The sequence below is a fragment of the Zonotrichia albicollis genome, chromosome 2 (assembly GCF_047830755.1).
Source record: "Zonotrichia albicollis isolate bZonAlb1 chromosome 2, bZonAlb1.hap1, whole genome shotgun sequence".
NCBI lineage: Eukaryota > Metazoa > Chordata > Aves > Passeriformes > Passerellidae > Zonotrichia > Zonotrichia albicollis.
The window spans coordinates 40395088-40422042 of record NC_133820.1 but is presented as its reverse complement, the minus strand read 5'-3'; the positions used below and the strand labels follow the sequence as shown (position 1 = coordinate 40422042).

Sequence of the window (26955 nt, the reverse complement as noted above, 5' to 3'; positions counted from 1 at the left end):
CCTCTTAGATTTTGCCTCATCTTTCTTCAAGACTTCCTTTGCCCATGACACAGGACTGCTAATTCTTCTGATATGAGGGGAGGATAGTGAGGAGAGGAAGGTGCTCCACCTCAAAAATCTGCAGAAAGGGACCAATCAGAGCTCTCACCCACTGACTTCTCACTCTCACTTGCCCAGGTAGTACAGTGTCTGAGTGTCCTGAGCAAAGGACAGACTGCAAAGCAGTGAAGGAGCCAGCATGTCAGTCCAGTCACTGATTGCCAAACCCTCCTTCCAGAAGGATGACTTTTTCCTTCTCCTGAAGGAAAAAGTTCAACCACTTGTAGTGGAGAAGTATGGTCTGAAGGTGAGCCAATGCCTAAGAGTTTTATGGCCACCTCACTTCCTCTATCCACCCGTTCATATCTCCCCTACTATATCATTAGCAACATATTATCTCACATTGAGACAAGATGTATTGCTTGTAAAACTTTGAGCCTGGGCAGACATCCATATATGCTGTCTTTTGCTTTTTTAATTCCTGTATGTGAGTGTCATACCCAGTGGGTGGTGAGGGAATCACGTATGGCGTGCATGACTCTGTGTTGTATTTACTGTCAATGCTGTAGCTGCTACCTTTGCCTCCTGCAGCCCTCACTGAATATTTTATCAGGAAGGAGGGGAAAAGGACAACATTACTGTAGCTTTCTGATCTTTGTATTTCATGTGATTGTCCTGAGGCTACTGGTGTGCTCTGGAGTTGGAGCATATCTATATTGGTATTTGGCAATTTCAGTCTGGTGGCAAGTATTTTCACTGAGTCATGGGACTCAAGTGGGGTGTTTATAAATACACCTGTTACCCCATCATTCCCCACTTGTTTCTGAAAGCATTTAACATGATTATGTCCATTCAGGTATGCTCAGGTTAGTGCAAAGCTATGCACTTCCTAATGTTTGGGGTTTTTTTAAATAGGGATCAAAATAAGCTACAGCAGCTACTTCTGCAGTCAGAGCAAAGGGAACTGAGCAGCATGCTCTACTTGCTGGGGGAACCCATGAGCACAACTGTGGGAAGGTGGTAGAGCCTCAGAGACAGAGACTACAGATCTGCAGGAACCAGTGGAGAGGAGGAGTACCCTTCCCATTCCTGCCCAGCTAGTGACTAGTCTGCTTTCCAGGCAGCTGATAAGGTAAGAGGAAATAATTCTGTAGTAACAGCTCTGGGACAAATGCCAACTTGCCTCTAGACAGAAGGTTAAAGGTTATTTATGTGATTAACACAGAATCTAATTTAGGGCACTTCATGTTCACAGTGCAGTTTAAGGACTGCCAGGACTGAGTTGAAAACTGATGTGGCATTTGCAAAATGAGAAAACCCAAGTGCCAATTTTACTTGAAACATAATTGGATTTGCAGCAAATACATTCCAGAAAGCAGTAAGACAATCAAGGGTATCAGTATTCTTAGTAACTTATCAAATAAGCATTATTACAAATTACTTCTAAAGTTTTAGTGTTGGGTTGGTTTTGTTTTTTAGTTTTTAAAGATGTATTTTTTCCTATGGACTTTACCTATTGTTTATTCAAGTGCTCTAGTCTAAGGTAGCCTTTCTCTCTCTTTCTCCTCACACCCCACTCCCTGAACACTTCTTTGATGCAATATGCACAAGAAAAACATGCAGGTGCCTTCACCTCAAAACCCTCAGCTTGGATTTACAGGATAAGAGCTTCAAAAAGCATGAAATATAAAAGGGCCTAAACCCAACACCACTGCATTGGTGCTGTGATAAAAGCTGAATAGTGTAGAATAAAGTACATACAAAATAAGAAAGGAATGAGCATTTTGTACTCTGTGGGTAGTTTGGCTCTTCTTAGACTTTCTTCCAAAGATTAAAAAAAAAAGTTAATAAGAGGAGCTTATTCTCATCTGCAAAGTCAGGCCAAAATCAGTCCAAGTGCCATGTTCATCATCACTGCCTTTCTTTGTGGAGATATCAGAAGAAAGGGCTGGAATTGCTTTATGCTGGTGTTAACTTCCATTTTGTCCTCCTTTAAAGCACTGTTGTATTCTGGGGTAGTTGAGACAAGAGAAGGCGACGGTTGCATAAAGGGAGTTTTATTTTTAGTTAAAGGCAGTGGCAGATGGTTCCTTCAGCGCCGCCGTCGGGCTGAAGATCTGGTGATGGGAGTTGTTTTGGTGGGGGTTTCTTCCTCTCTTAATTCTGCCAATAGCTCTAAAGAGAGTAAAACATGTCAATAATGAGCACTCTGCCTTGAGCAGAGAAATCTACAGGCAACCTCCACAGTGGTCTGAAGGCCATGACCAAAGGGACATCCCTGTTGGGCAGAGTCTGTAGTCCTTCCCCCCTCAGAGCACAGGTGTGCAGTGCCTTACCATCCTCAGAGTTGTTCTCCTCCTCGCTGGAGAAGGTAATGACGGTTTTTTTGCGTGGAGGGCGCTTCTGGGCACGCTTATGATTTTGGAGGATGCGGGATGGGGGCGTGACAAAATCATTATCTGAGTTGGCTGGGCTTAGGGGCTGGCGCCGTGAACCTGTCAAGAAAAAGGGAAAAAAATAGAGAAAGGCAGCAAACTTCTGTCTGTAAGGGTGAGGAGAAGTGCTTAGGTGTTTCTGCTGGACTGCAGGATCAGGGGAAGGCTGGAATGTCACAAAAAGGAACATACTTCCTATTGATTTCCGCTTGGCTGGTGCTGGCTTTGGAGTCTGACTACCATCCTGGCATGTCTCTGTGGAATCCAGTCCTCGCTTATGGGAGGCAGACAGCTTCTGCTCCAGCTCTTCAGCTAGAGCCTGATGGAGATGTAAAACAGCAGTGCAGGGAAAAAAAAAAGAGAAGGTGAGAGAAGTATTACATCCATAGCAGAACTGCCATCAAGTTAAAGGAATAAATTGATAAATTGTTAGGCGTGAGGAAAAGTCTGTTTAAAATGAAAAACTGCAGGGCTTCCAGTCCCTGCGTGTAAAAAGCAATTGTTTTCTGGCCTGGACCCTTGTCCCACAGCCTTACTTTAGCCTCAGGTTTGACGCCTGCTCTGCGGAATCGAGCCAGCACAGTTTGGAAACAATTGTAGACAGCTGGATCTTGGAGCTTGTCTGCAAAGCAGTCATAATTGTCCTGCAGCTTGTGAAGGCCCCGCTCCGAGACTGGAAGCAGAGCAAGGCAGTGGGACAGATCCCGATGCTGACGCTCAGTCCTGGAAAACACAAAGATCACCGTTAGCTCCTACAAGAAGGGGTGTGTGAGGATGAGCACATCCCATCCAGAACTACCAGCATTTCCTGAAGGTGCTTCTGCCCTGGACAACATGAGATTCAGGTTGTTCTGTTACAGGTCAGTGACACGGTGCTGTGCCATACCACAGATAACCACCACTGTATTCCATGACACTAACTTAGTGCCTGTTGGAAAAACATGAAGGCTCCACTGCTAAAGAGCACAGTCACTTGTTTGAAAAAAATGTCAGAAGTTACTGCTGACCAGGAGGAAAAGACTCAGTGAGGTCAGGACTCCTCTTGAAGGGCCTTATTTCAACCACGTAACAAACCCCCCCGGCTGTTCATTTTTGCATGTTTGAGATGATCTCAAGCAGAAGCTGTATTTGATGTTCTCTCTCCCTTTCCTGGTTAGTTACATAAAGAAGGTCATAGTCATTAAGTTATAAAGTCAGCAAATAACAAATACTGCATCAGAGAATGACTACATTCAAATTCCAGCGAAAGTTACTGTAATAAAACCAAAGGGAAAGAAAAACAAAAGCACAAACTAACATCCCTAGTGTAGATCACTGTGATGGAATGGAAAGGGAAAAAGCAAAGCCAAAGCCCCTGTTTTTAATATACACTAAGTGAGGGCCTCAAGTCTGTCCAGCACAAGCTGTCTCAGGATGCTCTGCTCAAACCCAGACAGATGGAGAACAAAGCTGCAGCATCCAGGTAGCCCACCTGTAGTCTGAATGACACCTGGCAAGTTCCTATGTTTAGAACTCCAGAAATGCTGAGGAGGGTGATGGTGGCTGCAAATCTGCTCTGATAAGCTCCTGTTTTAGCCTGGAGTGAGAGTCTTGCTCTAGCAGTACCACTAGTGTGCACCAAGCTGATCACCTTCGTGGCACAGAAATATCAGGGCATTCTACTAAAGGTGAGACAACACACACACAGACAGGTATTTACAAATGTGGTGTGAAGAGCTCACCAGTGCTCCTGGGAGCTGGAGAGAGGGACCACTCTCCACTCTTTCTCAGGAAACAAAATCCAGATATTTTGGGAAATATGCAACTCCCTGAGGCAGCTGAGCAGGTCACATGCCCAGGCACTGTGCACAAATGGCCAAGATAAGCAGACAGCTTAAATCTCAAGGGCAAAGCCACAACAATGGAGAAGGAAAACCACAGGAATGGAGGGAAGCAGGGTACACCAAAGCCAGTGGAAGTTAAAATTAAGATATCTCACTGGAATGGAAGGAGATAAATTTCTATTATTATTCTTCTTGGAAAGAAACAAAAAGTGTATGCCTGGTCAGTGAAGTTGCAGCTTGGGGAGCAGGAGAAAAGCAGCAAAAAAGCCTTAAAATCCAGAAAGCAAAATGATATCCCAGATTTACAGCATTGCACTCTATACTCTGTAATCAGCAATGTACAAGCAAGGTATGCACATCTTGGAGATGGAGCAGAGCAAAAGCCAAAGTGTATGGTGGCACAAGCCCTTAGGTAAAATAATAATAATAAAAAACCCAGAACAGAGTCCCAGATGTAGACTTGGTACTGAGCAGCCCATGCACACAGAACAAGGACAAGCCTGTATCAGCTTGATAGTTGAGATCATCCCAGACAGGACTGCTGGAAAGATCCCAACTTCTCAGCTGAACACACTGATTTCCTAGCTGAGCTGCAAGGGAATAGCCTGTGGAGAAGGACCACAAAAGTATGTAAAATCCACATGTGGAATGTCTCCTTGCTCAGCTATAAAGAATATCTAGACTGTCACAAAACTTTTTCCTTAAAAAAGGAAGGAAGAGTGGGTCAATCACTGCATAATAAAAGCAAAAACCTTAATTTATAAGTATTCATGTATTTTTAGGAGAAGGTAGTAAAAAAAAAGGGAGACCTAAACCAAGTTATGTTGCATTTGTCACATGAAGAATATAATGGGAACCTTTTACAGCCACAACATACAGGCTCATATCTTCTGAAAAATCCTGAGAAGCAGAAACACTTGTCAGGAAAATTAAGATTACCACCCACCTGGCAGTCCGGAATCTCTGACAAAGTTTCTCCACCAAGCTCTCTGTTTGTTTGTCTTTTGTAATATATGAGAACAGATGTCTGCAAGGGGAAAAAAGAACAAAAGATTAGAGCCCACAGAGGAATCCCCATTTCAGGGAGGAGGGGTGATGAAAAGGCAGCAGTGCTGACTTCTTATCTGCTCCTTCCATCCGGTTTTAAGAGCATGCAGCGCCTCCAGACAATCTCCTCACCTCACAAGTTGCACTGACAGACCAGTTTGTCTGACAAGCAACCCTTGAGGGGAGCACTGTGGCATGCAGCATTTTCCCTCCTCAAAACCATGCTTGTGCTTTTTCACTATTAATTTGCTGAAAGTGTGTTGTTGCATTTTGGATCAATGCAAAAGTGAGCACCACTTTGCACTAAAAGGGGAACAAAGTCTAGCAGAACTTAAATGCTAACTTAATCCGTTAGCTTCTTGAGGGATAGAGACACCTGGACTTTAGCACAGTTAAGTACTGGTGCATTTTGCACTATGTCCTCTTGGAAATCACTGAATAACTTCTATTTATTAAGAAGGTCCTGCTGCTCTCCCCATTTCTTGTACCAACATTTCTGTTTACTTTAACTCAGTCAGGTTGCCACTGGCCTTGATATAGTTGTTCTAAAGCACTTCCTACTTCAGTCTTTGTTGTGTCTACAACCACCACACCAAGCTGCTTTTCTAAGATACATAACAGAGACAACATTCTCAAGAGTCCTCCCTTTGTATTTTTTCCAGCATCAATTAATCTTTAACTACTAATTCCCTTCTTTTCCTCTATAAAGGATAAGTGGTGTGTTAACTGATGATCAGGTCTTTAAAATTAATTATCCTGATGCTAATTTGGTACCTATCTACATTGTTCAATCAATACTCCCTTTTCTCTTATTTGCCAGACACCTCCAGTTCTCTCCACAAATGTTGTTGGAAGTAAAAAGTTCACCTTACACCTGTTTTAACCCCACCAATCACACTTTAATGCAATTGCTACAATTATGCTCTATGTCTGTGGTAATACCTTCAGTTTGATATTAATTAAAAACAGTATTGAAAAATCCAAAATTATTTGTATTTTTTTTACATGCTGCCTCTTGTCTACCTGTGATGGTTTGTTTCACTTCAGGCATTAACTTCTATGTGTGCTGTCAGGAACTACAAGCTATAATTCCCAGTATTTCACATTACCCTCCTTAATTAAAGCTGAAGCAAAGATATCCATCTACTTCTGCCACCATAAATTAATTTTAGTTTCAATTACACCCTCACTAATAGACCTTTTCTGTGTCTTGCAATTCCTACCTATCCAAAATCCCATCCCTCTTCCTAAATGCACTGGATTCTCATAGACAGGAAGACTACTTGAAAAATCACAGGAGATTTTATTGCTCTTCTCTTCAGCAACAGCAATACTTTTGTCTAACACCCCCCTCTATAATCCATAGGAATTCAAATGACTCAGAAAAACCCTCACGTGGTCAAGTTTCAGAAATGAGAGGAAAATGTCTGTACTTTACCAATAAAGATATTATTAATGCTGTCTATGAGCAACCTATAACCTCAGATTGAAATATTCCAAGATCTCTATACTCCAGAGTCAGGCTTTCTTGAAAAAAACTGAAACCAAACAAGAAAAAAAATACCCAAACTAAAAACTCCCCACACAACAAACCACCAGAAAGCCAACCCAGACCAAACCTGCTCTAACTACAGCTTTACTAAAACTGCTTACAAAACTCCAGTAGCCACCAAAATGACAAAGGCAGCAGCTTTAAAACCTGTTGTGTTTTCCTAATGTTGCAAATCCACATTCCCATACGTAAAACCAACTATTTTCCTTTTCTAGAGGGAAAGTGATTTTGAGTTGGTGGTTACTCTTTGTAGAGTCTCTCCTCACTCCCAACAGTGTGGCTTTAAAATCAATTCCCCTCAGCATGACTCCATTTCCAGTACAGACTGAAAAAGTCAGATCAAAGAGAACAACTGAAAAAGGATTTTGTACACGTCAATGTAGTTTTTCTTCCCTTGATATGGCACCCCCTTTGCATAAACATAGTCCTGGCAATAAGGGATTTATTTAACCTCAGAATACCTCATAATAGTGTGGAAGGATTCCTCCTCTATGCCGCTGTTAGGATCCGAGAGATGACTGATCATGTCTGGAAGCAGGTTATAGACAGCATTACCCTGTGCAGAACACAAGTTTCTACATGAGATACAGAATTAGAAAGGATAATTTGAGTCAAGCCAAATAAGCTGCCCACTTAAAATGACCTCCTTTTTCTCCACCCCAAATCTACTGACTGAAAGCATCAGCTTTTTGAAACAAGCTTACACAGCCAGCCAGACCTATCCAGGACTATTTGGCTGGGGAGGAAAAGCCCAGCCAACCAACAAGCTAAACACTGCACCCCAGCTCTGCTCTTTGGCAGATTTGGATGCAGTTTCTTTGCCTTCCAACCTTGCCACAACCCAACAAAAAAAGCTTCCTGTTGAAGGAAACAGCTCTTTAGTTCATGGAACTGCTTCCCATTTTCTTGCCTGAAAAGGTCCAATCCATATTCTCTTTCCCACTGCTTCTACACAGCTTTATACATAGCATAGCCATGCACCTTGCAGAGGTAGGAAGTCAGTGCAGTCAGGTGGCCAGCTCTGCTTTAACAAAGCAAACCAGGACAGAAAAGCCCCAGTGTCACTGCAGCCTCTCAGGCAGTAAATCTCAAACTCTGAAGGGCCCACACAAGGCTGCACATGGAATGAACAGTGGGGGTAACACTGCTCCTGTTCTCACCTGCCTGGGCAGAAACTGCTACAATTTAAGTATCTCAGTGTCCCACAGCCAAGAACAACTCAGAAAGGTTTCAGAGAAGGTGCACTGCCTGAGCCATAAGGTCAGGGAACTCTGCTGTAAGGCCTACAGGTGAGCTACAGAAAATTGCTCCTAACCCTGTGCTGGGCATACACAAGCAAGCAAAGGGAAAAGGCAGTGGTTTGGAGCCTGCCTTCCAGTGTGAAAGACCTTCCAGAGGTCAAATTCAGCAACATCAAGCAAGGATGAAACAAAACTTGTATTACAAAATTTCTTTTAACTACCCTCATTTAGTCCACAGAGAGACAGACCAATGGCTCTACACCATTAACACACCTTCTCCAGGGCTCAGGTAATTGACTCAGCCTCCAACAGCCCTTCCCTGCTCTTGTGAAATAAGGTCCCTGAGCATCCACTTACCTTGCTGGCCAGTTCACCAAAGAAGTTCTGAGCCACTGCCACAATTGCCTCCTCTGGGTCTACGAGCAGAGTTGCCATCTCACTCACTTGGCCCTTCACCTTGACCATGTCTTTGAGGATGAGCAGAGTCAGCACCAGCCCAGCCGTCTGCCTCACACTGGGGCAGGGGTCCTGCAACCTGACAGGAGCAAAGAGTTACTGCAGAAAGCACCATGAGAGTGTCTGAGTTACTGGTGCTTGTGACAGCCCAAAGCTCTGGTCTTCCTGCACCAGCATCTTCAAATTTGCTTTCTTGGGTCATTCTCACCTTCTGGAGGCCCAGTGTCACCCTTCCACAGGGTGTTCATCACATGACAAAGAGTGTAGCATTACCTGGCATAGAGATGTGATGTCCAAGGCTCCACCAGGTTGGGGAAGCGGATGGCTAGATCTCCTGCTGCAATTATGAGGTTGGATCTCACATCAGGCAGGGGGGACTTCTCCATCATGGTGAACAGCAGACGCAAGTGGGAGTCACAGAACTCAGAGCTAACAAAACAGGGTACAGGAAAAAAGGGATAAATAGCAAAATTCCATCTCTCAGAGAGCAGAGGTTAAAAACAGTTTAAAAAAAATGTGATCTATGAACACTGTGTCTGTTCTTTCCTAGGGAAAGGAATTGCAGCATTTGCTTGGGCTTTAGTACTAGGAAGGCTGGGGAAAGAACTCTGGCATGGCTCAGCAGTACCTGATCATGCAGAGTTTGCCAAGAGTGAGGGCTGCAGCAGCTGACAGCGCCGAGTCACCGTGGGGTCCAGGGTTGTTGCAGATCTTCAGCACCAGTGGAACAAAGGCAGAGAGCAGGTGCTTCCCTAGAAAGTGGGGATAAAGACAGCAAGCATGAGAGCACTGTGCATCGTGCATTAGGAACAATTACTCCATTTATCTCAGAGCTGCTGCAAACTAAAGTAACTGGTTGACTCACTTTCACCACTGAACAACCACCTCCAGAAAGGCAGAACCAAGAAACAGACAGCCTACGTGGAAAGTGACACCATGGAAAATGACAGTGCTTCCTTCCAGAGGAAACAGCCTTCCTCCTAAGGACCTGTTGCCTGCTGTACCTGCTCTTTCACACAGGCAGACAGCCAGTGTTGCTCAGTGGCAGCCACACTCACCATCCAGAAGTTCTGTCTCACAAATACTGTGGATGAGCTCGGCCTCGGTGTCATCAGCTGTGGCTCCCACAAGGCCTAGCTCCTCCTCCATAGTGGTCTCGTTCCCTGTGCTCTGTGCAGAGAGGAGACTGTAAGAAAGATGTCAGGCAACAATAACCTCTTTCTTCACAGGTACGTGCATGTTACCAGCTGCACAACTAAAGTGGAGAACAGACTGACACAGAGTGTAATAACCCACTTTCCCCCAAGAACTGAATGAAGCTGTGAAGGGTAGTCTGGGATTTGCCAGTCCATGTGCTACGGAACACCAATCACAGAATCACATAGGTTGGAAGGGACCATAGTGGATCATCTGCTCCAGGAGGGTCTTCCTAGAATACATTGCACAGGATTGTGTTCAGATACTTCTTGAGTATCTCAAGTGAGGGAGACTCCACAACCTCTCTGGGCAACCTGTTCTAGTGCTTGGTCAACCCCACAGTAAAGAATTTCATCCTCATAATCAGGTGGAACTTCCTGTGCATCAATTTCTGCCCACTGCCTCATGTCCTAGTGCTTGGCACCACCAAGAAGAGTCTGGCTCCATCCTCTTGGCACCCCTGCTCCAAATAGTTACAGACATTGATGTGGTCCCCTCTCAGTCTTGAGGCTTACAAGAGGCCCAGTTCCCTCAGCCTTTCCTTCTAAGAGATACTCCAGTCCCTTAATCGTCTTTATTGCCCTCCACTGGACCTGCTCGAGGAGCACCATGTCTCTCTTGCAATGAGGAGACCAGAATGTAAAGAAAGCTTAAACTACTGACACTACTAAGATAAAACAGACCTAGGAGACATCCAGCATCAGTGAGTGAGTTCTGCATAACTTAAGGGACATTCAAATACTAAAACCAAGAAGCTCAAAGCAGCCTTTGAATTGCTGGTTTTGTGAGCAAGATTATGGGAAACCTTATAGCAAACAAAAAGCAACACAAGGGAAGAAAGGAGACATTGCAATGGGGACCAAATCTGTATCCATCCAACTGCTACTTTTTTGAAAATCTCATACTAACCTCCTCCTGTGTGGAAAATGGTAGTGACACTGATAAGCAGGTGGATGAGAAAATGAACTACAAAGTTCTCTGTAGACTTAGCAGCATCTAATAGTGACTGGATACCTAGATGGACACAGTGTTTTTCTCTATTCTTACTCAGGAAAGTTAGCCTCATTACACTCTGGAAAATGTTCCAAGATAGACCTAACCAAACAGGGCATTTGTAGCATCTAAATCACGTTAGAAAGACTACTGTTAAACCTTCATCATTACTATCTAACAGAGGATAGGATTCTCCAATCTCCTGGACTCAGGCTCTAGGAAGCCTTTTTCTAGAACTCCAGGGCACAAATGGATGTTTCTTCACCACTACTGCATCAGTTGCAAAAGATTGCACTGGTAAGAAAGAAGATGATGAGTGAAAGGGGAATGTTTTCCTGAAGCAGGAGGATAAGCATGGCCAGGACATCACCCTTCACTCCCTCCCCTCTGCCTCTTCAAAACTCAAGACCAGCATGGGAGTTAACTGAATAGGGTCATTCAAGGACCTCAGCTCTCCCTGTCAATCCTGACCAATACCAGTCTGTTTCTATTCCTGAAGCACACATTGTCCTGTACCTCATGCAGCCTCAGGATTGCATTCTCTAGAAATTTGCTGTAGCTGGGACACCAGAAGAGCTGCCCAAAAACCCCTTGGCTCTCACCTGGTGTCTCTGCTTCTTTGTGCTGGTGTCAGATTGTTTCTTGGTCTTCTCCTCTTTGAGGAGGCGGCGCCTGCGTAGCTCTGCACTCACTGACACTTCCAAGTACACTACCTGCTGCAGTGCCACCTGTCCCACAAGGGCCATCAGGTGCAGCAGCAGGAATGTGGAGAGACTGCCAGAACCATCAGAGACTCTGTGTGGAGAATCCCCTGCATCTAAAGGAGAAAAATGGCCCCAGTTCAGTGTTGATCTAGACCTCTTCCCTGTCAGTTAGTGCCAAGTCTCACCATATAATCCATCTCCACGCTCCACAGACTCCTTCATAGCACTTACACCCTCCCATGCCAACACTTCCACCAGCCCCTCAGCTCTACTCTCCTGCAGTTACTCAAGGCTGCCCAAAGCAGCACTGGAAACCACAGGTACAGATTTCCTTCATCAGCTTTTTTCCTCACCAGCTTTCTGCTCATCAGCCTCCTGCAGCTTCTCCAGAGCTTGCTGACTGCACACATGCAGGATGTCAGCACAGATCTCCTCTGCCCCTTCTGCCATCTGGTAGATGAGTGTTACAGCTGCCTCCATGAAGGGGATCCAGTGACTGCTTGGCTGGGCAAAGCCTGATGAGAAGAGGGAGCAATGTACCCACACATCACAATGATAACACAGGTGGTCTCACAGCCCAACCCCATCCCCTCCAAACCTCCTGCTGACCTGGGCTCACCTTTACTCACAGTCTCACTCAGGCAAGCAAAGAGCATGTGGTTCTGGGGCAGTCGAAAAGGGGCACTGTTCTTCCCCAGTGCTGGCTGCAGAGACAACAGGTGAGTTACACGAGATCCCCCCATGCCCTTCCCAGTACTCAGCCTTCCTGTGTGCACAATGTTCATCAAAGCCATGCCAGGGACATCCAGTACTGCTCTGCTGCTAAACATGCAGCAGGGACATTACTGTCACTTGTGACACCAGGGTAACTACACTGGGAGGATTTACAGCTTAACCAAATGATGATCCCAGACACTTCTCACCTTAAATCAAAATAACTCTTTGAAATGTGAAAAGGATTCATTTAAAATCTGATATTATTTACTCACTCTCTGCAATGAATAAAGAGGGAAACCTCTGGAGCATCTTAGAGTCAACAACAGTAAGTCAGCTTGCCTTGGGGTACTCCAGAACCACATGGGTTTGTTTAAAAGCAAAATATCATCAGTGGAAATAACCCAGGATAGGTCTGGATCCAAGATCACCTCACACTAAGGTTGTTGCATATATTCTGTATCAGTCACACCACCTTTTAGGTTGGGAATAAGATAACCTAGAGAAATACTAAACCAAGTATGACAATACCTGAGGTGTCCCAGCACACCTGTGTCTGCCTGATGAATATATACTTGAACAAAACAGAACTGGCTTGAGGATTTACCAGCTTTCAGTAGCTTGAAATAAGAACTCCTGAGTCACCTGATTTTCAACTCCTGATTTCTGGTTGGGAGGATGGGTGGGGAACAAGAGCTACTGCCAGTCAGTCAGCCACATATTTTCAGTTCAGTCCCTCTTCACATACAAGCTTAACTGCAGACTTAAGTCAACCAAAAATTGAATTACAGCCATCTTTAGAATATTTAAGAATGTTGTGATACACATTAACTCATGAAGTTCATGCAGCAACATCCCCAGTGGAAGGGGCTGTCACAGAATGATGCTGCTCTGTAAAGGAGGACTCCTTTTGTGATAGAACTCCTGAACTAAAATGCCACAAATGACTGAGTCAAAAAATCAGATTTTTTTTCCAAGTGTATTAAAAAAAGAAGTATAAATTGTTTCCCAGGGAAAGAACTCATCAACCATCGTGTTGTTCTAAGTACAACATGGACAGGTTTGAAAGCCTTTCATGTTTTATATTCTGCTGTACAGCTGACAACTCCTGAATATCAATTAATAGGGAGGGTAAAAGAATCACACCACCAGAAAACATCTGTAGAGGAAAGGGTTTCATGGTTGAGAAAACACAAATCAGTTTAGAATTGGGAGTCTGAAGAAGAGAATTGAAAGGAAAACATATTTTCTTGTGCACTGAACTCTTTACTAATTGAATCCAGCCTGTTGCCTAATGAAAATTCTTTTATTACATGTTCACTGGTGTGTGCTAAGCTTTCCAGACAGTGCTGCTGAATGGTCTCAACCTACTTAATTTCAAAATCTGTAAAAATTTAATTAACTCTCTCTTTTCTTCCATGCAAACAATTTCCCCCCTTTCTTTGTTTCTGGACGGACCTAAAGAACAAACCCATAGCCTTACCTTAGGGTTACTGGCAAGCTTGGAAATAACACTGCATACTTCTTGAGGCAGCCTGTAGTCTTCACATGCCTTCTCAGACAGCCCCACTGTCACCAAGATGTCCAGGTTGGTACCTATGATCTCTGGCTTTCCTCTGTGGAATGGAAGAGATGGGGATATCACATGAGGTGCTGCTGAAAGTTTATGGAACTATGGATAACCAAGAGAAATACTGCTTGTGCCTTGTGGAAAGGAGTGGTTTGAATGAGAGGGGAAAAAATAAAACCCATCCAAATGACTCAAGATACAGCTAGAGGAGCAGCAAGCAGAATTCCACAGAGGCCAGTGTAATCCACTCTCCACTAAGAGATGAGTTTCTCCATAGTGATCAACAGCCTCTTTGTAAAGAAAGAAGATTCTTGACTCTTTTTTCCCATCAGAAAGGACCAAAATTTAGAGGGGTAAGAAAAACAAAAATGCTGGAAAGTAGGAAAGAGTAGAGAAGCTCAGGACTTGTGACATATACCATTCCTTCCTCTACTGTAGGAAACAAACCAAACCAAACCAACATTTATCCAAAAAAAGCCAATCCCAAATCCATACCCACCCGTTCCCACTTCTGCCTGTGAAAGAACTTTAGGATCATCATTATGCAGGCCTGTTTCTGACTAATGAAGGACTGAAGTAAGGACAGCAAGAAATGCAAGTAAGGTGAATGCCAAAGGGGAAACTGAGGAAGTGAAAACCTTTTAGTGCAGATACATTTTTTTGCCCCCAGAAAGTGAAACAGATTCATTTTTCTTCATGCTAAAGGCTCCAGACATCTCTACTCAGCAGCTTCTCGCTGTTCTTACCCAAACACAGATAAAGCTGCAGAGTTGTGACTCTGTAAACTCTGGGAAGGGATGGGTATTCACACAAGGAAAATAATCTCATCATAATCATTCAGAGGCCGTGTTGGTGGGATCCAGCAAAACTATGTTTAGTTCCAGGCTTCATTACCCCACGATAGGGTTACTATTTTTGAAGCTAGAGCCAATGAGTCAACTGATGCAGCACCCACAGTTCTTCAATAAAATCGACTCCCTGAACACCCTTCCACTGAGAGGCTTTGACCTGGCCCCAGGCTCACCGTGCCATCATCCCCAGCAGCATCACGGCAGCGCGGCACTCCAGCGTCGAGCACGGAGACTTTTCCGTGAACCGCTCCCAAAGCAGCTGGGTCACAGCAGGCTTGATTTCATCCTTTTGCACAAACTCTGAGATCTGCAAAAGGGATGCAATTAAAAAATTAGAGAGAGGCAAAGGAGAATGAACTTCAAAAGTAAAGATGTAATCTGCATTGACTACTGTTTGAATAAAACAGATGCACAACCCAAACCCAGGCTAGGCAAATACTCACTATCTCCTCTAAGCACTGTAGCATTCCCAGTGATGCATCCACCATGATGAGAGACAGAGAGTGCACCAGGGCCTGTGCCTTGGCCCTTCAAAAGGGGAAAAAGAGCAATAAAATATTAAAAGGTAAAGAAAAAGCAACTGTCACAATTACTGCTCTATTGAAAAGGCTGAAAACATCTGATGGAGAACAGAGATGATCCACAGGATCAGGAAAACTCCCACAACAAGCTTGAGTTCTCAAAGTCATCCAACTAAAGTGCCAACGACCATGATGTGGGCTTGTAAGTCCATTGCCTCATGCACTGGTGCTTCTTCTGGTGCTTAAAGATCCAATCAGAGGCACTAAGCAGCCACTTCCTAGTTTCTTTGCAACAACAAGTCAAAGTACAATTCCCTAGAAACTGAAAATCTCTCTATGAACAAATGAGGACAGAGCACCAACTGCAGGAGTGCTGTTTCCAGGCAACATTATCAGGAAGAAATAAAAAGCAGCAGGTGCTCTTTATTTGCCTGATGGCACAAATGAGGGTGACTTATGGTGCATCTCACCAGGGATCACACTTATTGCACGAGTATCCAACAGGATTTACAAGTGTGTAAGCACTAAAAAGGGGCAAGTGCCACAGCAGAGAGGAGACACAGCTCTTCTCTAGTATGGGAGAAGCAAACTTGCAAATGGTAGCCAGCTCCCACCACCAAATCCTCAAGAAGGATAACAAAAACCCTTTAACATCCTCCCATCTTAACATCTAAGGAATGTAGAAATTGTTAGAAAAAGATTTAAGATGGGTCTGACTGAAATACAAACAGAAATACATGTGAAAGCACCCAAATAAGAACAAACCTTGAATAGTGTGAAGGATAAAGAAATGGGGAATGTGTTGTGTGCATCAAAAGACGAATGCCTACACGTGACCAAGGCCACAGCATGTATGACTTGTCAGCTAAAAAACCTGAGGTTTGGTAACAAAAATACAGTTTCAACTTTAGACCACACTGTTTCTCTTATTATCCCAGCAGGATGAACAACTACAGTTATAAGAAACTCAAACAACTGACATTGGCCAACAACTTTGCCCACAAAGTATATAAGACTCCTGGACATGGGATGTCTCCATATCAACAGGTGACTCTTAATGGGCTGAAATTAATTTTTGCCAATCAAGAGCCCTTCTGGCAAGAGAAGAATTCATAATTAACTCTTCTTGTTCCTTATCAGATAGGGACTCTACCCAGAATATTTAGGCAAATATTTTCAAAAGTGAAATTTATGAGAATAAATATTAGTGCCTGACAACAGTTTAACTTCAAGTAATTCTCAGCATCTGCTTTGCAAGATCTCACAGAGTTTTGCTGCATGAATTTCCGACACGTGAGCTCTATGACAAACCAAGAACAGAAGCTGAGCAGTAGCTCCTGCAGGAAGACTGGGATACTCAGATAATAACCTCACATTTCAGCTCAGCATGAAGCATGCCAACTCTCAGTTCTCCTCCTGTCCATACCCCATTCCCAACAGCAGAAAGGGAATGGGGGGGAGGGAAAAGAAAAAAACCAGTTGATTAGGGAGATCCATACCTCTTGGAATCCTCGCTGGGGCTCAGATAGAGCTGTCTGTAGGCACTGAGCACAGCCTCCTTAATTCCAGTCTCCTTTGACCATATGAGGGGCAACATCCTGCGGACTCCAAGCAGTGCCTGGGGCACGCCAAACTGTGAGACTGTCACGAAGAACTCAATGGCTTCCTGCACCACTGCAGAGAGAACAGTTGTGATAGTGCAGTTCTTCCGCAGTTCCCATTAAAACAAATTCATAGGAGTACTGGTCTCACAGCAAGCTTTACAAGCATCTAGGAATCACTGCTACTGTCTGCAGAGGGCTTGAGTCAGAATGGGATCCTAGTACAGAGATGTAGATGTCCCAGAAAAGAGACACACATTAACAATATCACAGATAAATCCAATGTGATATGGTTAGGGAAAGAGCACAGAGACTATCTTTGAGGAAGAACAAAATTCTCTTCTGGGAAACAGTAGCTTTGGGAAAAAAGATCTCATAGTCACAGCAGACAGCTGAATATAAGCCCCAGTGCAATGCTAATACCAGAGGAACTGAGCTATTTGATGTACAAATGGGGTAAGGAGTACTGTGTTTGGTTCCAGCTTGACTACTCCTGAAATAGACTGCTCAGTCTTCTCACAAGACAAAAAAATAAAACCCCATTAAGTTAGAGCACATCACAAGGCATCCACAGCAGTGATCAGAGGAGTTGTGCTGCAACAGACAGTTCATAGAGTCTGACCTCTGGTTAAGTAAGAGCTTTTACCAGTATAAGCCCTTTCAAACTAGAATTAAGAATATCTATCAGGCGAGCTGGTATGCTTTCCCTGTCCCCAGTCACACCAGAATACATAAATTTGCAACAGAAAAAAAATTAGAACTTCAAATATTAAATCTTTAATTAAGAAAGGGTCAATCTGAGCACACACATCCCTTAGCACACACCAGTCTCTTCCTAACCCAGCAGCATACTCTCTCCAAATGGAGACAATGTCTCAAAGCACTTCTGCTATTCAGACACTAAATTTGCCTTCCTTATACAGCACAGGACAACACGGAAATGAAAAGTTATTAAAATTTGTGCATCCATTAAAAAAACATCCCCACAATCAAACCCCAGGTGTTGAAGTACCAGGTAGGGCAATTTCTAGGCCTTGAATTTTAAAGTATTGGTAAAGACACTGAACCCAGGAGTTCATTTTTTTGTGTGCAAATAGCTAACAATACCAAACCTTGCTGGGGAAGCCCACGTGCTTATCACAAGTAACATGAGCCCTCAGCAGAGATGAAGCCTCAGAAATGTTTGCATAAAGTCTGGGGCACTGCAGTGCCCACACCATCCACACCCCAGATATGTGCAAGGGGATGCGCTGGAGAGGATGGGAGCAGGACTTGTGCCCCTCATCCCTTGGAAATGCCAATTTCTGAGAAACACTGCAAAAAAGTCTAAGTGATTACAGTAGTTCTAATATTAAATATGAACAGCTGAATTAACTCAAAGGCCTTCTGATCACCACTTTTCTCTACAGCACTGAGGAGGACCAGGCCATAGCACCTGTTGATCAGGCTCATGTTTAACCAGAGAATAAAGTTTGAGGAAAGGTGAGTTAGATGAGACCAGCTGCTTAGTTCCCCTCTTATGGCCAGCAAAACAGCTGAAGCTGTGCCAGGGCACTGAGCACATAACCAAACCCAGCTTCACTGGCCAGGCTTACTTTGGGAGAACCTCAGCTGAGATGATGAACATGCATCCCGCCCCACAGGAGGCAGGGTGGCTTCCACAAGTGAACTCACTTTGGTCACCTGACTGGTTTTTTTTAATTTCAGAAAGTCCAAATATATTTTATTTGTTTTTTAAAACAACTTTTAAACATATTAAAAAAATCTCTTTCAATCTTGGTATTAAAAAAAAATGGATTCTTAAAAAGCCTGTTCATGCCCTATTCAACCCCTTCATGACACTCATTTATGAGGTGCTCACTTTTCCAATACCCTGGAAATGTCTATGACATCTGCCTAATGAAGAGCAGCTCCTTCAATCTTTTCTCCTTCTCCTGGAGCTCTACCACTCCATTTTCTGTCAAGCAAGGAAAGAGCTAGAATGCTGAATGGGGAAAAGAGGTTATTTCACATACCTGAGACAGAATTTTCGTACATCATCTTGCTGATCAGGTTCAGAGCTTCTGTCATTTTCACTGAGAAGTTGTAAGCATCTTGCAGGTAGTGCACCAACATCTCCTGTTTGACCAGCTCTGTTTGAGGCTGCTCTTCTTGTACAACTTCTTCAATCTTGTCACTGCTGTTGTCATGTGGAGGATCCTCACTGTTCTCACCTGGGCATGAACCTACACAGCATACTTGTTTGTGAGCAGTACTGAAGATACAAAATAAACAGGCACAGTTCAGGGCATTTTAACCCTCCTCTCCCCATCTCATAGTGACAGCTTCCAAGAGCCAGGATACAAAAATCCAAATTCTGCATCAGACCTAGCTACAAAATCTCAGCGTGCTGTGGAACAAGTTCCAGCACTACAGTGTGATGCTCCAGAGAACTGCCAGCTGAAGTAAAAGGGTATGGAAAGGCATGGTCCAGTTGGGGAAAACACCATTAAAATGCTGATGGGGTTAATCTGAACTTGATAATTCCCCAAAGACAGATAAGGGCCGTGAAATGGAACCAAGAGAAAGCAAACACTACTACTCCACAGCAGTTTGTTCAAATGTGGAGAGTTCACCAAGTTAAGACTTTTAGACAATATAGACTTCCAACAGAAATATGCTCAATGTGATTGGCCAAGTAACCTTATGCTAAAACAAACACCAAACAAAGTGTGTGAAGTCTTAAAAATACACCCAGAGGCTCAGGCCCCAAATGACCAAGACTCTGTTTGAACCAGATACTTGGTCAAGGCTGTATTATGTGCCACCACCTGTTCAGGAAGCAGAACTCCTGACAAATTCAGACAGGGCAGAAGCGTGTGAGTGGCAACACTGGCTCCACTCCCCTCAGATATGTGAGTGAACACACCAGAAATGCACTTCTATTGGGACCATGGAACTGTTCCAACCAAAAATCAAGATCAATATGATCCAGCTAAATGCCAAGGTACTTGGACAAACCATGAACAAACTGTGCAGAGGTGCTGCAGCTCTGGGAGTCGTCAGGTACACACAGACTGAGCCCCATAGGTCAGAAGGAGGGACAGAGAATTCCAGAGGGTTTTAGTCTGGCTCTGGCATTATCTTGGACTTGGGGAACAGAGAGTGATACAGTTACCTGTGTAAAGTCTCTTCAGAACACCCAGGATTGTTGCCTCCTCGTTTTCCTCCCCAGGGCCCACGAAAGGTTCCTTTCCCTGGAAGCGACACAGGGCCTTCTGCGTAAGGCGGGCTGCGCTCCTGGACAATGACAATGCCCAAGAGAGTATCAGCAACACATCAGAGCAGAACACAAGGGAAACCATCCAACTTTGCCCTGAGCACCTGGGAGAGCAGCTCCTATCAGCATCTTCTACTGGATGCCCACGCCAATCTCTTCCTACAGAGTAATGTTATTGGAAATCACCCCTTGGGATAAACACGGTCAAACTGCAGAGCCTTCTTACTTGTAATTCAGCTTCTTCAACAGCCCAGTGATTTGCTCCACTGTCCTCTCCACTGTTTCTTCAACTTCCAGCACTTCATCTTCTCCTTCCTGCAGTGGTTGAAAGAGCTGCTGTGTGGCAGCCCTGACTTCTGGCAGCATCACTTCCCACTCTTCCTCTGGGGCGATCACAGGAGCTACTTAAAAACCAGAGGGATTGAAGAACACAGACTCAGGTGACACCTTTAATGGGAAGGAAAAACTCATCTGGAACTTAGGAACTTCCTCTACCACCTCCCAGGCAAGCACTCTTCCCATTGCTGATCCCACCCAGACTGCAGTGAGAATAAGATAAGAACTCTGACTAAAACAAATAAACCACTAAAGGTAGGAAAAAAAGACAGGTAAGAGAACGATCATTTGTTTAGCCTTGGACTTTGGTGCTGCCCACAAATCAAGTTTAAATAACATCTGATCAAAATCATGACTCAAGCAGTCCCTGAGGGGTAGAAAAGAGAAACCTGGGAGGTTTCATATGTTCATAGACATTTTCAGTTCTTATGCAGAAAATAGGATATATAGCTATAAGGACTGTTGATTTAGACATGGATATTAATGTGATGTTTTTATAACAATACCATAAAGAAAACTGTTGTGAGTTTAATACCAGTGATCTGGCCTCACCATCTCACACAGATAAGGTCTGAGAAAAAAGCTGTCACAACCTGGAAGCAAATTTAATATGAGGAAAAGTACATTAATATGAGGAAAAGTAATTTCTAGGACTATCCTAGAAAGTGGAGAGAAGAAGAAAGGAAATTACCTGCTCTGGGTCTGCTACGATCCCTCATTTCTTTCAGTTTCTGTACTTCTTTCTTTAGTGGCTCATCCAAGGCAGTCCAGCTTAACTGAAGATGTCAGGAAAAGAAGAAGAAATATGTTAGCTATCCTCCTTTCCCTGAAATGCCAGATTTCTCCTCTCTCTTCCACTCTCTGCTTTAGTTGTCAATTCCCATAGATAACCCTATTTTGGGAAAGTGGAAGAGTAGACTCTGGCCCCGATCCTAGAATGAGAACTGCTCTAAGTTCCCTGTATAAGGCTCAGAAACTCAGGAGAAGATGCAGCTAAACACAAAGAGCTGCACATCCACAAAAAATATTCTAAAATACTAGTTTTGATCCTAAGGAGAGAAACCTCACAGTGGACTCAAAATTGCTGCAGGTTTTTACCTCAATCACACCCCTCCTGGCCTTCAACATAGCTATGCATTTCACCAAGAGAGGGATGAGTCCAAGAACTCAAAATCTGAACCTGGGAAGACCAGAAAGCTGCCAGCTGCAGAATCAAAGGCTACACCATTCCTCCCACAAGACACATAAATGCTACCGCCCTGGCTATAGCACACTGCAGATATTTAGCCTGCAGAGAGACATCTAACACATCCACCATATTAATTGGAATTACCTTGCTGGAGAAGGGGTTATTGGACAAAAACGCAGCCAGGAGCTGGATTGCATTCTTAACCACTAAGACAGATTTGTCTTTGAGCCGCCCAACAGCCAGCGACACCACAGCCTGAAACTGAGTCAAAGGCAGGGCCTAGAACACAACAAGTGCACAGATAAAGTTATCAAGAAGGCTCAGAGACTTGGGAAAAGTTTACTGCAGACAACTTCATGTACTAAAGAGCACAGATTATAGATTTACAGAAGACTCTAGGGCTCAAAAGATCTCTGGATATATTCTAGTTCAACATCCACTGAAAGCAAGGATTTAGGTTATCCAGGAGCCTGCTGAGTACTAGTATATCTGGTAATTGTGATGTTCTCCCATACCAGTGTGTGAAAAGAGGCTGTATGCTATGCTCATTCTTCTGGTTTGTCCTGGTAAGAATGAGGAGCATCTAATTTCCACCCCCCACTTCCCCCACCCCTGGGATCTTTGGTATCTTGGAAGAAACTGCAGCCACCACAGTACACAGGGACAGCACCTTTCTGTTAAAACTTGAGTCTCTGCAAACCAAAAGCAGGGTGGTAGAAATTCCCACAGAACACAGAAGATAGAAGTGAGGAGCACCAATTGCCCAGCACAGACTTGCCTTGTGCTGCACGATGCGAGTGAAGAGCTGCAGCACGCGGCTGCGCACGAAGCTATGGACGTCGCACACGTGGGCCTGCAGCATGCTCAGGAACTTGTCCCGAGTGCCACGGGCTGCTTCCTCCAGCTGGTCACCATTCAGCACCTGCACCAGCACTTCTGCCATGGCTGCCAGAATGGCGTTTCGCATCGTGTAACTCTGCCAAGACAGGAGCTGGTCAACTAGGAACAGACCATGCCCAGAGTTTGGGCCTTCCACATCCCAGGCTCCAGCCCTAAGTGAATTTTTCAGTATGGATATTGTATGAAGTTTGGGTGAATATAGCAGTGTGTGCAAGACAGAGTAATAACTTTTGCTATGAAGACAGGCTGAGAGTTGGTCTTGTTCAGCCTGCAGAAGAGAAGCTCAGAGGAGGCACCTAAAGGGGGCTGTGAGAGAGCTGGAGAGGGACTTTTTACCAGGGCATTCAGTCACAGGGCAAGAGGGAATGGCCTCAAAGTGAAGGTAGGTTTAGATTACATATGAGGAAGAAATTCTTTACTGAGAGTGTGGTGAGGCACTGGTACAGGTTGCCCAGAGAAGCTGTGGATGCCCCATCGCTAGAACTGTTCAAGGCCAGGTTGGATGGGGCTGTGAGCAACCTGGTCTAGTGGAGGGTGTCCCTAAGGGCCCTTCCAACCCAAATCCTGCTATCCAGGTAGGTACACAGAAGCCAAGAACTGACATGAGAAACACAGCAGAAAAAGAAAAGGTAACACAATGACAGGCTCATCAAGTGCTGAAGAACAAGGGACAACAGTAGAGACCTCAGACAAGTAGGCAGTCTCCTGTTCTCTGACATCTGATAGTGACAACCAGACAGGAGGTTGCCATGGTTTCTGCTCCCTTTGCATCTTTTAGGTAAGGGCAGAATCTATTCCAATAGAGTGGGTTTTGGATACTTGAGCTCTGTGAAAGAGGCTCTGTTTCAGACAGAAAAACTGGATAGCAGCATCTCTACTGTTTGACTTTTCTGGACAGGTGACTTTGCAGAAACATACCTCCCCATCCAAGTGAGGCAGGAGAACACTCATGTTGGAGAGCACCAGAGCTGGAATCTGTTCAGCCAGTTCACTTATAAAAGTAGCATAACCCTTGACTCCAGAAGCCTCACGAGCCAAATCCTGGGGACATATCTGTCCAATTTCCCTGTACAGAAAGATGAAACAAGGAATGGGGAAACAAGGAATAGCCTCAAATTGCTAGAGATAAAAGGACAAGCCTCCGAGTATTTCTCTCACCTTAGCAGTTCACCCACCAGGCTTTTTAGACCATACTCTTTAGCCCAGAGGCTCACAGCCTGTGCAAACACTGGGGCTACATGTTCGAAGTGCTGCAGCATCTGTGTGATCTTCAGAGTGGCACCTTTAACACGTGAGAAGGAAGAAGGGGGTCAGGAAAAGTAATTGGGAATGGCTTCAGGGAGAAGGCAGAGGAGCAGGAACTCACTGAACATGCGGTCACAGTGAAGCAGAGCTGCAGCAAGCAGATGTGTCACAGCCTCCCGTGTGAGCCGGTACCTCTGAAGGCCGATACTTGGGTTCTCCAGGATACGGTAGCAGCTCCTCGTCACCAAGCTACAGCCACAGAAGACAGACAGCAAACCTCACTATCACAGCTTGCACAAACATCGTTCCAGCACACCACACATTTCTGTCTGAGAGATTCTCCAGTGTCCTCTAAAAATTAGCAAGCATCTGAATTTTTTGTGAGGAGTGGTTCCTATCCACACTGCTTTTGCCTCGAGCTGTTTCCTCAGTTTCCCAATGATCTGCACCCCACATTTTTATTCCTCAGAACCAGTCACTCATTCCACCAATATCTCCTCTCCAACTCATACCTGACAAACTCTTCTTCCACCACTAGACCACCCCAAAGCTGACGGAGATCCAGCTGCAGCAGCTGTGTAAGCAGCCGTAAAAGCGGCTCCCTCTCCTCTTCCCACAAGGATCCAGAAGTCTTGGCATGGTTCTTCCTGTTCTAGAAAGGAGGTTACACAGTAAGATACATCAGCAGCTTCACAACAGACAAAACCCCATCACTAACTACTCTGCTTCCTTCAAATTATAAGAAGTCTGTTAAATTCTACAGCATTAAGAGACACACAGTGAGATGTGTGAGATCACAGGGGCTTTTCTCCCCCCAGCTCTTCTCTCTCAGCTCAGGCCAGCACCAGTGCCTTGTGTGGTTTAAGGATTATACTTGCATCCACTGCCATCACAGAAAGGAAATCTTGAGAAAACACTGGCACACTAGGTTCCAGCCAGAAACTCAAGAATTAAATAGAAAGGTCTGGGCATCCAAGTTCCTTCAGATATCTAGGCACACGATTGTCCCTTGACTGTTTTCCATGCACAGTTTCACAGAAGCACCAGTGCTTCACGTTAGGCACTTCTCTTGCTGGAATCATGTTTATATAAACCCAACTATAAAATCTGACACATACTACAGAGTTCAGCAAGCTTAAAATTTTATTCTGACTTTTATAATCTTTCCCCCAGTCTCTTCACCTACCTTCCTACCAGGGTCTGCCTCCAAGCAACTGTTCTTGCAGGTTTCCACTTCAAAGGCATCCATCAGGCCAGTCAGCAAATAGCAGTTCATCTTAAGAGCATTGAGGTGAGCAGCCCGGTCTGCATGGCTCAGCTCAGAGTCACTCAGGATAGTGGGAAGTTCATTGGAATGATGGGACACCACTGAGGAGAAGCAGAAAGTCATGAGCACTCCTAGCCAGGTGCCTCAGCCATCCTGTCTTTGGGAGGCTTAGAGCAGCCATCAGATTACCAAAGATGTGTGCTCACATCTCACCAGCTGTAACACGGGCTGCCCCCTGCAGCCCAGACCTTGGGCACACTGTCTTGTCCTATCCCCACAGCCCTCCGTCAGCTCAGAGAAACACTCGCTCTGAGCTGAAACATCCCACAGATTCATTTTCCGGGGACAGGGGCAAGAGGATTTTCTGTCAGTCTGCCCTTACAGCGAACATGCACAACTCAGCATCATCCACCAAGATTACAGACCCGTATGATAGGAGTGGGCTGAGGGTGCAGCCCAGCTGGCCGAGTCACATTAGCCTTTATATCATCATTGAGCTGCCAAGGGAAACAAGCTCTCTGTTAGTCCGGAAACAGCGGGTACCCACCGTGCATCATCAGCTCCAGGGCGTCCTCCTTGACAGCCGTGCCCACGGTTCGGAAGTGGCTGCGGGACAAGCACAGGGCGTAAGGCGGCGAGCGAAGAGCGCCTGGCAGGGATGGGCAGAGGGGCGAGTGCCCGCTCGCCCGCCCTCCCGCCCATTCCTACCCCGTACTCGCCCCGTACTCACTGCAGCACGCTGTACACGCAGTCGAAGTGCTCCAGCACGGCCAGCGCGCCCCGCGCACGGGAGGCGGCCCGGAAAGCTGCAAAACACGGAGAGAGGCGAGGGGATGCCCGTGAGCGGGAGGCAGGACCGGGCCCGACCGGAAAGGGAGTGTAGGGACCTTACCTGCGAGTGCGGGCGGCAGGTCGCGGGCGGCCAGCACCTCCTGCACCACGTAGCACCCGGGGCCGCCATCCCGCAGCAGATCGGCGGCAGCGAGGGGCAGGTGGAACTCCGGGGCCGCCGCCATGGCCGCCACAGCCCCGCACGGCCCCGGGCGCTCGAAACCGCGCGCGCAGACCGCGCTCGCCCCGCCCCTTCCCGCCACGGCCCTATCAGCGCCCGCCGGCCGCGCCGCGCGCCGGCCCCTCGCCCAATCGCCGGCTCCCCTGTCCTCCCGACCGTTGGCGTGACGTCATACGCGCGCCTCTGCGCTCGGCGGCGGAAGGGGCGGCCCGGCAGCACCGCCGCGCTTCCCGTCCCGTCCCGTCCCCGGGGCACCGGGGGGCTTCCCCATGGCGGCGGCGGCAGCGCTGCTGCTGCGGGCGGCGGGCCGGGCCCTGCTGGGCCGTGCCACTCTCCTGCCCTGCGCTAAGCGGGGCTTTAGCGACTGCGGCGGGGCGCGCTGGGCGCCCGCGCGGCCCGGCCTCCCCGTGCCGCTGTCCTCGCCCCTGGCAGGGCTCACCCGGCCCATCCGCATCAAGGAGCCGCCCAAGCGCAAGCCGGTAGATCGGTGGACGAAGAAGCGGGCCTTGTTCGGGGTGTATGATAACGTGGGGATCCTGGGTAAGGCACGCAGCCCGCCCGCAGCTCCCTCCCCGGCGCTGTGGGCCGGGCGGGAGGGGAGGGAGGCCGGACTCACCTGCGGGATGGCGCCTCTGCCAGCAGCGACAGGGCGGGGAGGATGGGCGCCGGCCGCCCTGGGAAAGGCCTTCTCCAGGGCCTGGCTTCATCTGTCTGTGGTCTCCTGTTCTCAGGCGGCTTCCAGATCCACCCGAAGAATCTCATCATGGGGCCCACCTGGCTGCGAGGCTGGCGGGGGAACGAGCTGCAGAGGTGCCTCCGCAAGAAGCGCATGGTGGGCGATCGGATGTTTGCAGACGACTATCACAAACTCAACAAGAGGATCCACTACTTGTACAGGCGCTTCAATCGCACCGGAAAGCACCGCTAGGGAACAGCAGTGCCTTCATCCTGTGGAGTGTCGTTTTGTGGCATTGCAGTCAGAATAAAGCCAGCTTCCACACAA

At 46.1% G+C, this 26955-nt stretch overlaps 2 protein-coding genes, 1 long non-coding RNA gene and 1 other non-coding gene across 7 annotated transcripts; 2 read left to right on the top strand and 2 right to left on the bottom strand.

Moving 5' to 3' along the window:
• The first annotated feature begins 1059 nt into the window (after positions 1 to 1059).
• LOC141728161 (uncharacterized) lies at positions 1060 to 17099 on the top strand. Its single transcript, XR_012578953.1, has 2 exons — positions 1060 to 1171; positions 9144 to 17099. It is a non-coding gene; the product is annotated as an uncharacterized LOC141728161 (long non-coding RNA).
• NCAPD2 (non-SMC condensin I complex subunit D2) lies at positions 1464 to 26705 on the bottom strand. Of its 4 annotated transcripts, none has more exons than XM_014266374.3 (31): positions 26569 to 26705; positions 25671 to 25746; positions 25488 to 25546; positions 24860 to 25041; positions 24186 to 24325; positions 23795 to 23922; positions 23587 to 23710; positions 23347 to 23494; positions 22307 to 22504; positions 21673 to 21807; positions 21031 to 21115; positions 20230 to 20407; positions 19902 to 20023; positions 18760 to 18969; positions 16643 to 16817; positions 15066 to 15150; positions 14796 to 14929; positions 13685 to 13817; positions 12107 to 12191; positions 11841 to 12002; positions 11386 to 11600; positions 9652 to 9763; positions 9222 to 9345; positions 8867 to 9022; positions 8495 to 8672; positions 7358 to 7452; positions 5244 to 5324; positions 3011 to 3197; positions 2667 to 2793; positions 2376 to 2534; positions 1464 to 2214 (listed from the first exon to the last, which is right to left on the bottom strand). In XM_014266374.3, exons 1-31 carry the CDS (start codon positions 26657 to 26659, stop codon positions 2132 to 2134), a joined length of 4167 nt encoding a protein of 1388 aa, XP_014121849.2. In that variant the 5' UTR covers positions 26660 to 26705; the 3' UTR covers positions 1464 to 2131. The 4 variants fall into 4 exon arrangements, with proteins under 4 accessions (XP_014121849.2, XP_005486120.2, XP_014121848.2 ...); XM_005486063.4 differs by lacking the exon at positions 26569 to 26705 and adding an exon at positions 25833 to 26095 and having other exon boundaries at positions 20230 to 20404; XM_014266373.3 differs by lacking the exon at positions 26569 to 26705 and adding an exon at positions 25833 to 26095 and having other exon boundaries at positions 1465 to 2214.
• On the bottom strand, positions 25116 to 25438 carry LOC113459167 (small nucleolar RNA U85). The gene has a single exon (XR_003380103.2). It is a non-coding gene; the product is annotated as a small nucleolar RNA U85 (small nucleolar RNA).
• On the top strand, positions 26120 to 26955 carry MRPL51 (mitochondrial ribosomal protein L51). The gene is made up of 2 exons (XM_005486062.4): positions 26120 to 26492; positions 26684 to 26955. The coding sequence occupies exons 1-2, from the start codon at positions 26222 to 26224 to the stop codon at positions 26878 to 26880; spliced, it is 468 nt and encodes a 155-aa protein (XP_005486119.2). The 5' UTR covers positions 26120 to 26221; the 3' UTR covers positions 26881 to 26955.

Bases quoted from the DNA above. Each gene is read 5' to 3' on its own strand.
- MRPL51 (XM_005486062.4), top strand. From the start codon at position 26,222: ATGGCGGCGGCGGCAGCGCTGCTGCTGCGGGCGGCGGGCCGGGCCCTG. The intron at 26,493-26,683 runs GTAAGGCACGCA...TCCTGTTCTCAG, and splicing joins TGATAACGTGGGGATCCTGG to GCGGCTTCCAGATCCACCCG.
- NCAPD2 (XM_014266373.3), bottom strand. From the start codon at position 25,956: ATGGCGGCGGCCCCGGAGTTCCACCTGCCCCTCGCTGCCGCCGATCTG. The intron at 25,747-25,832 runs GTAAGGTCCCTA...CGTGTTTTGCAG, and splicing joins CCTGCCGCCCGCACTCGCAG to CTTTCCGGGCCGCCTCCCGT. The intron at 20,024-20,229 runs GTAAGAAGGCTC...GTCATTGTCCAG, and splicing joins TTGAAGAAGCTGAATTACAA to GAGCGCAGCCCGCCTTACGC.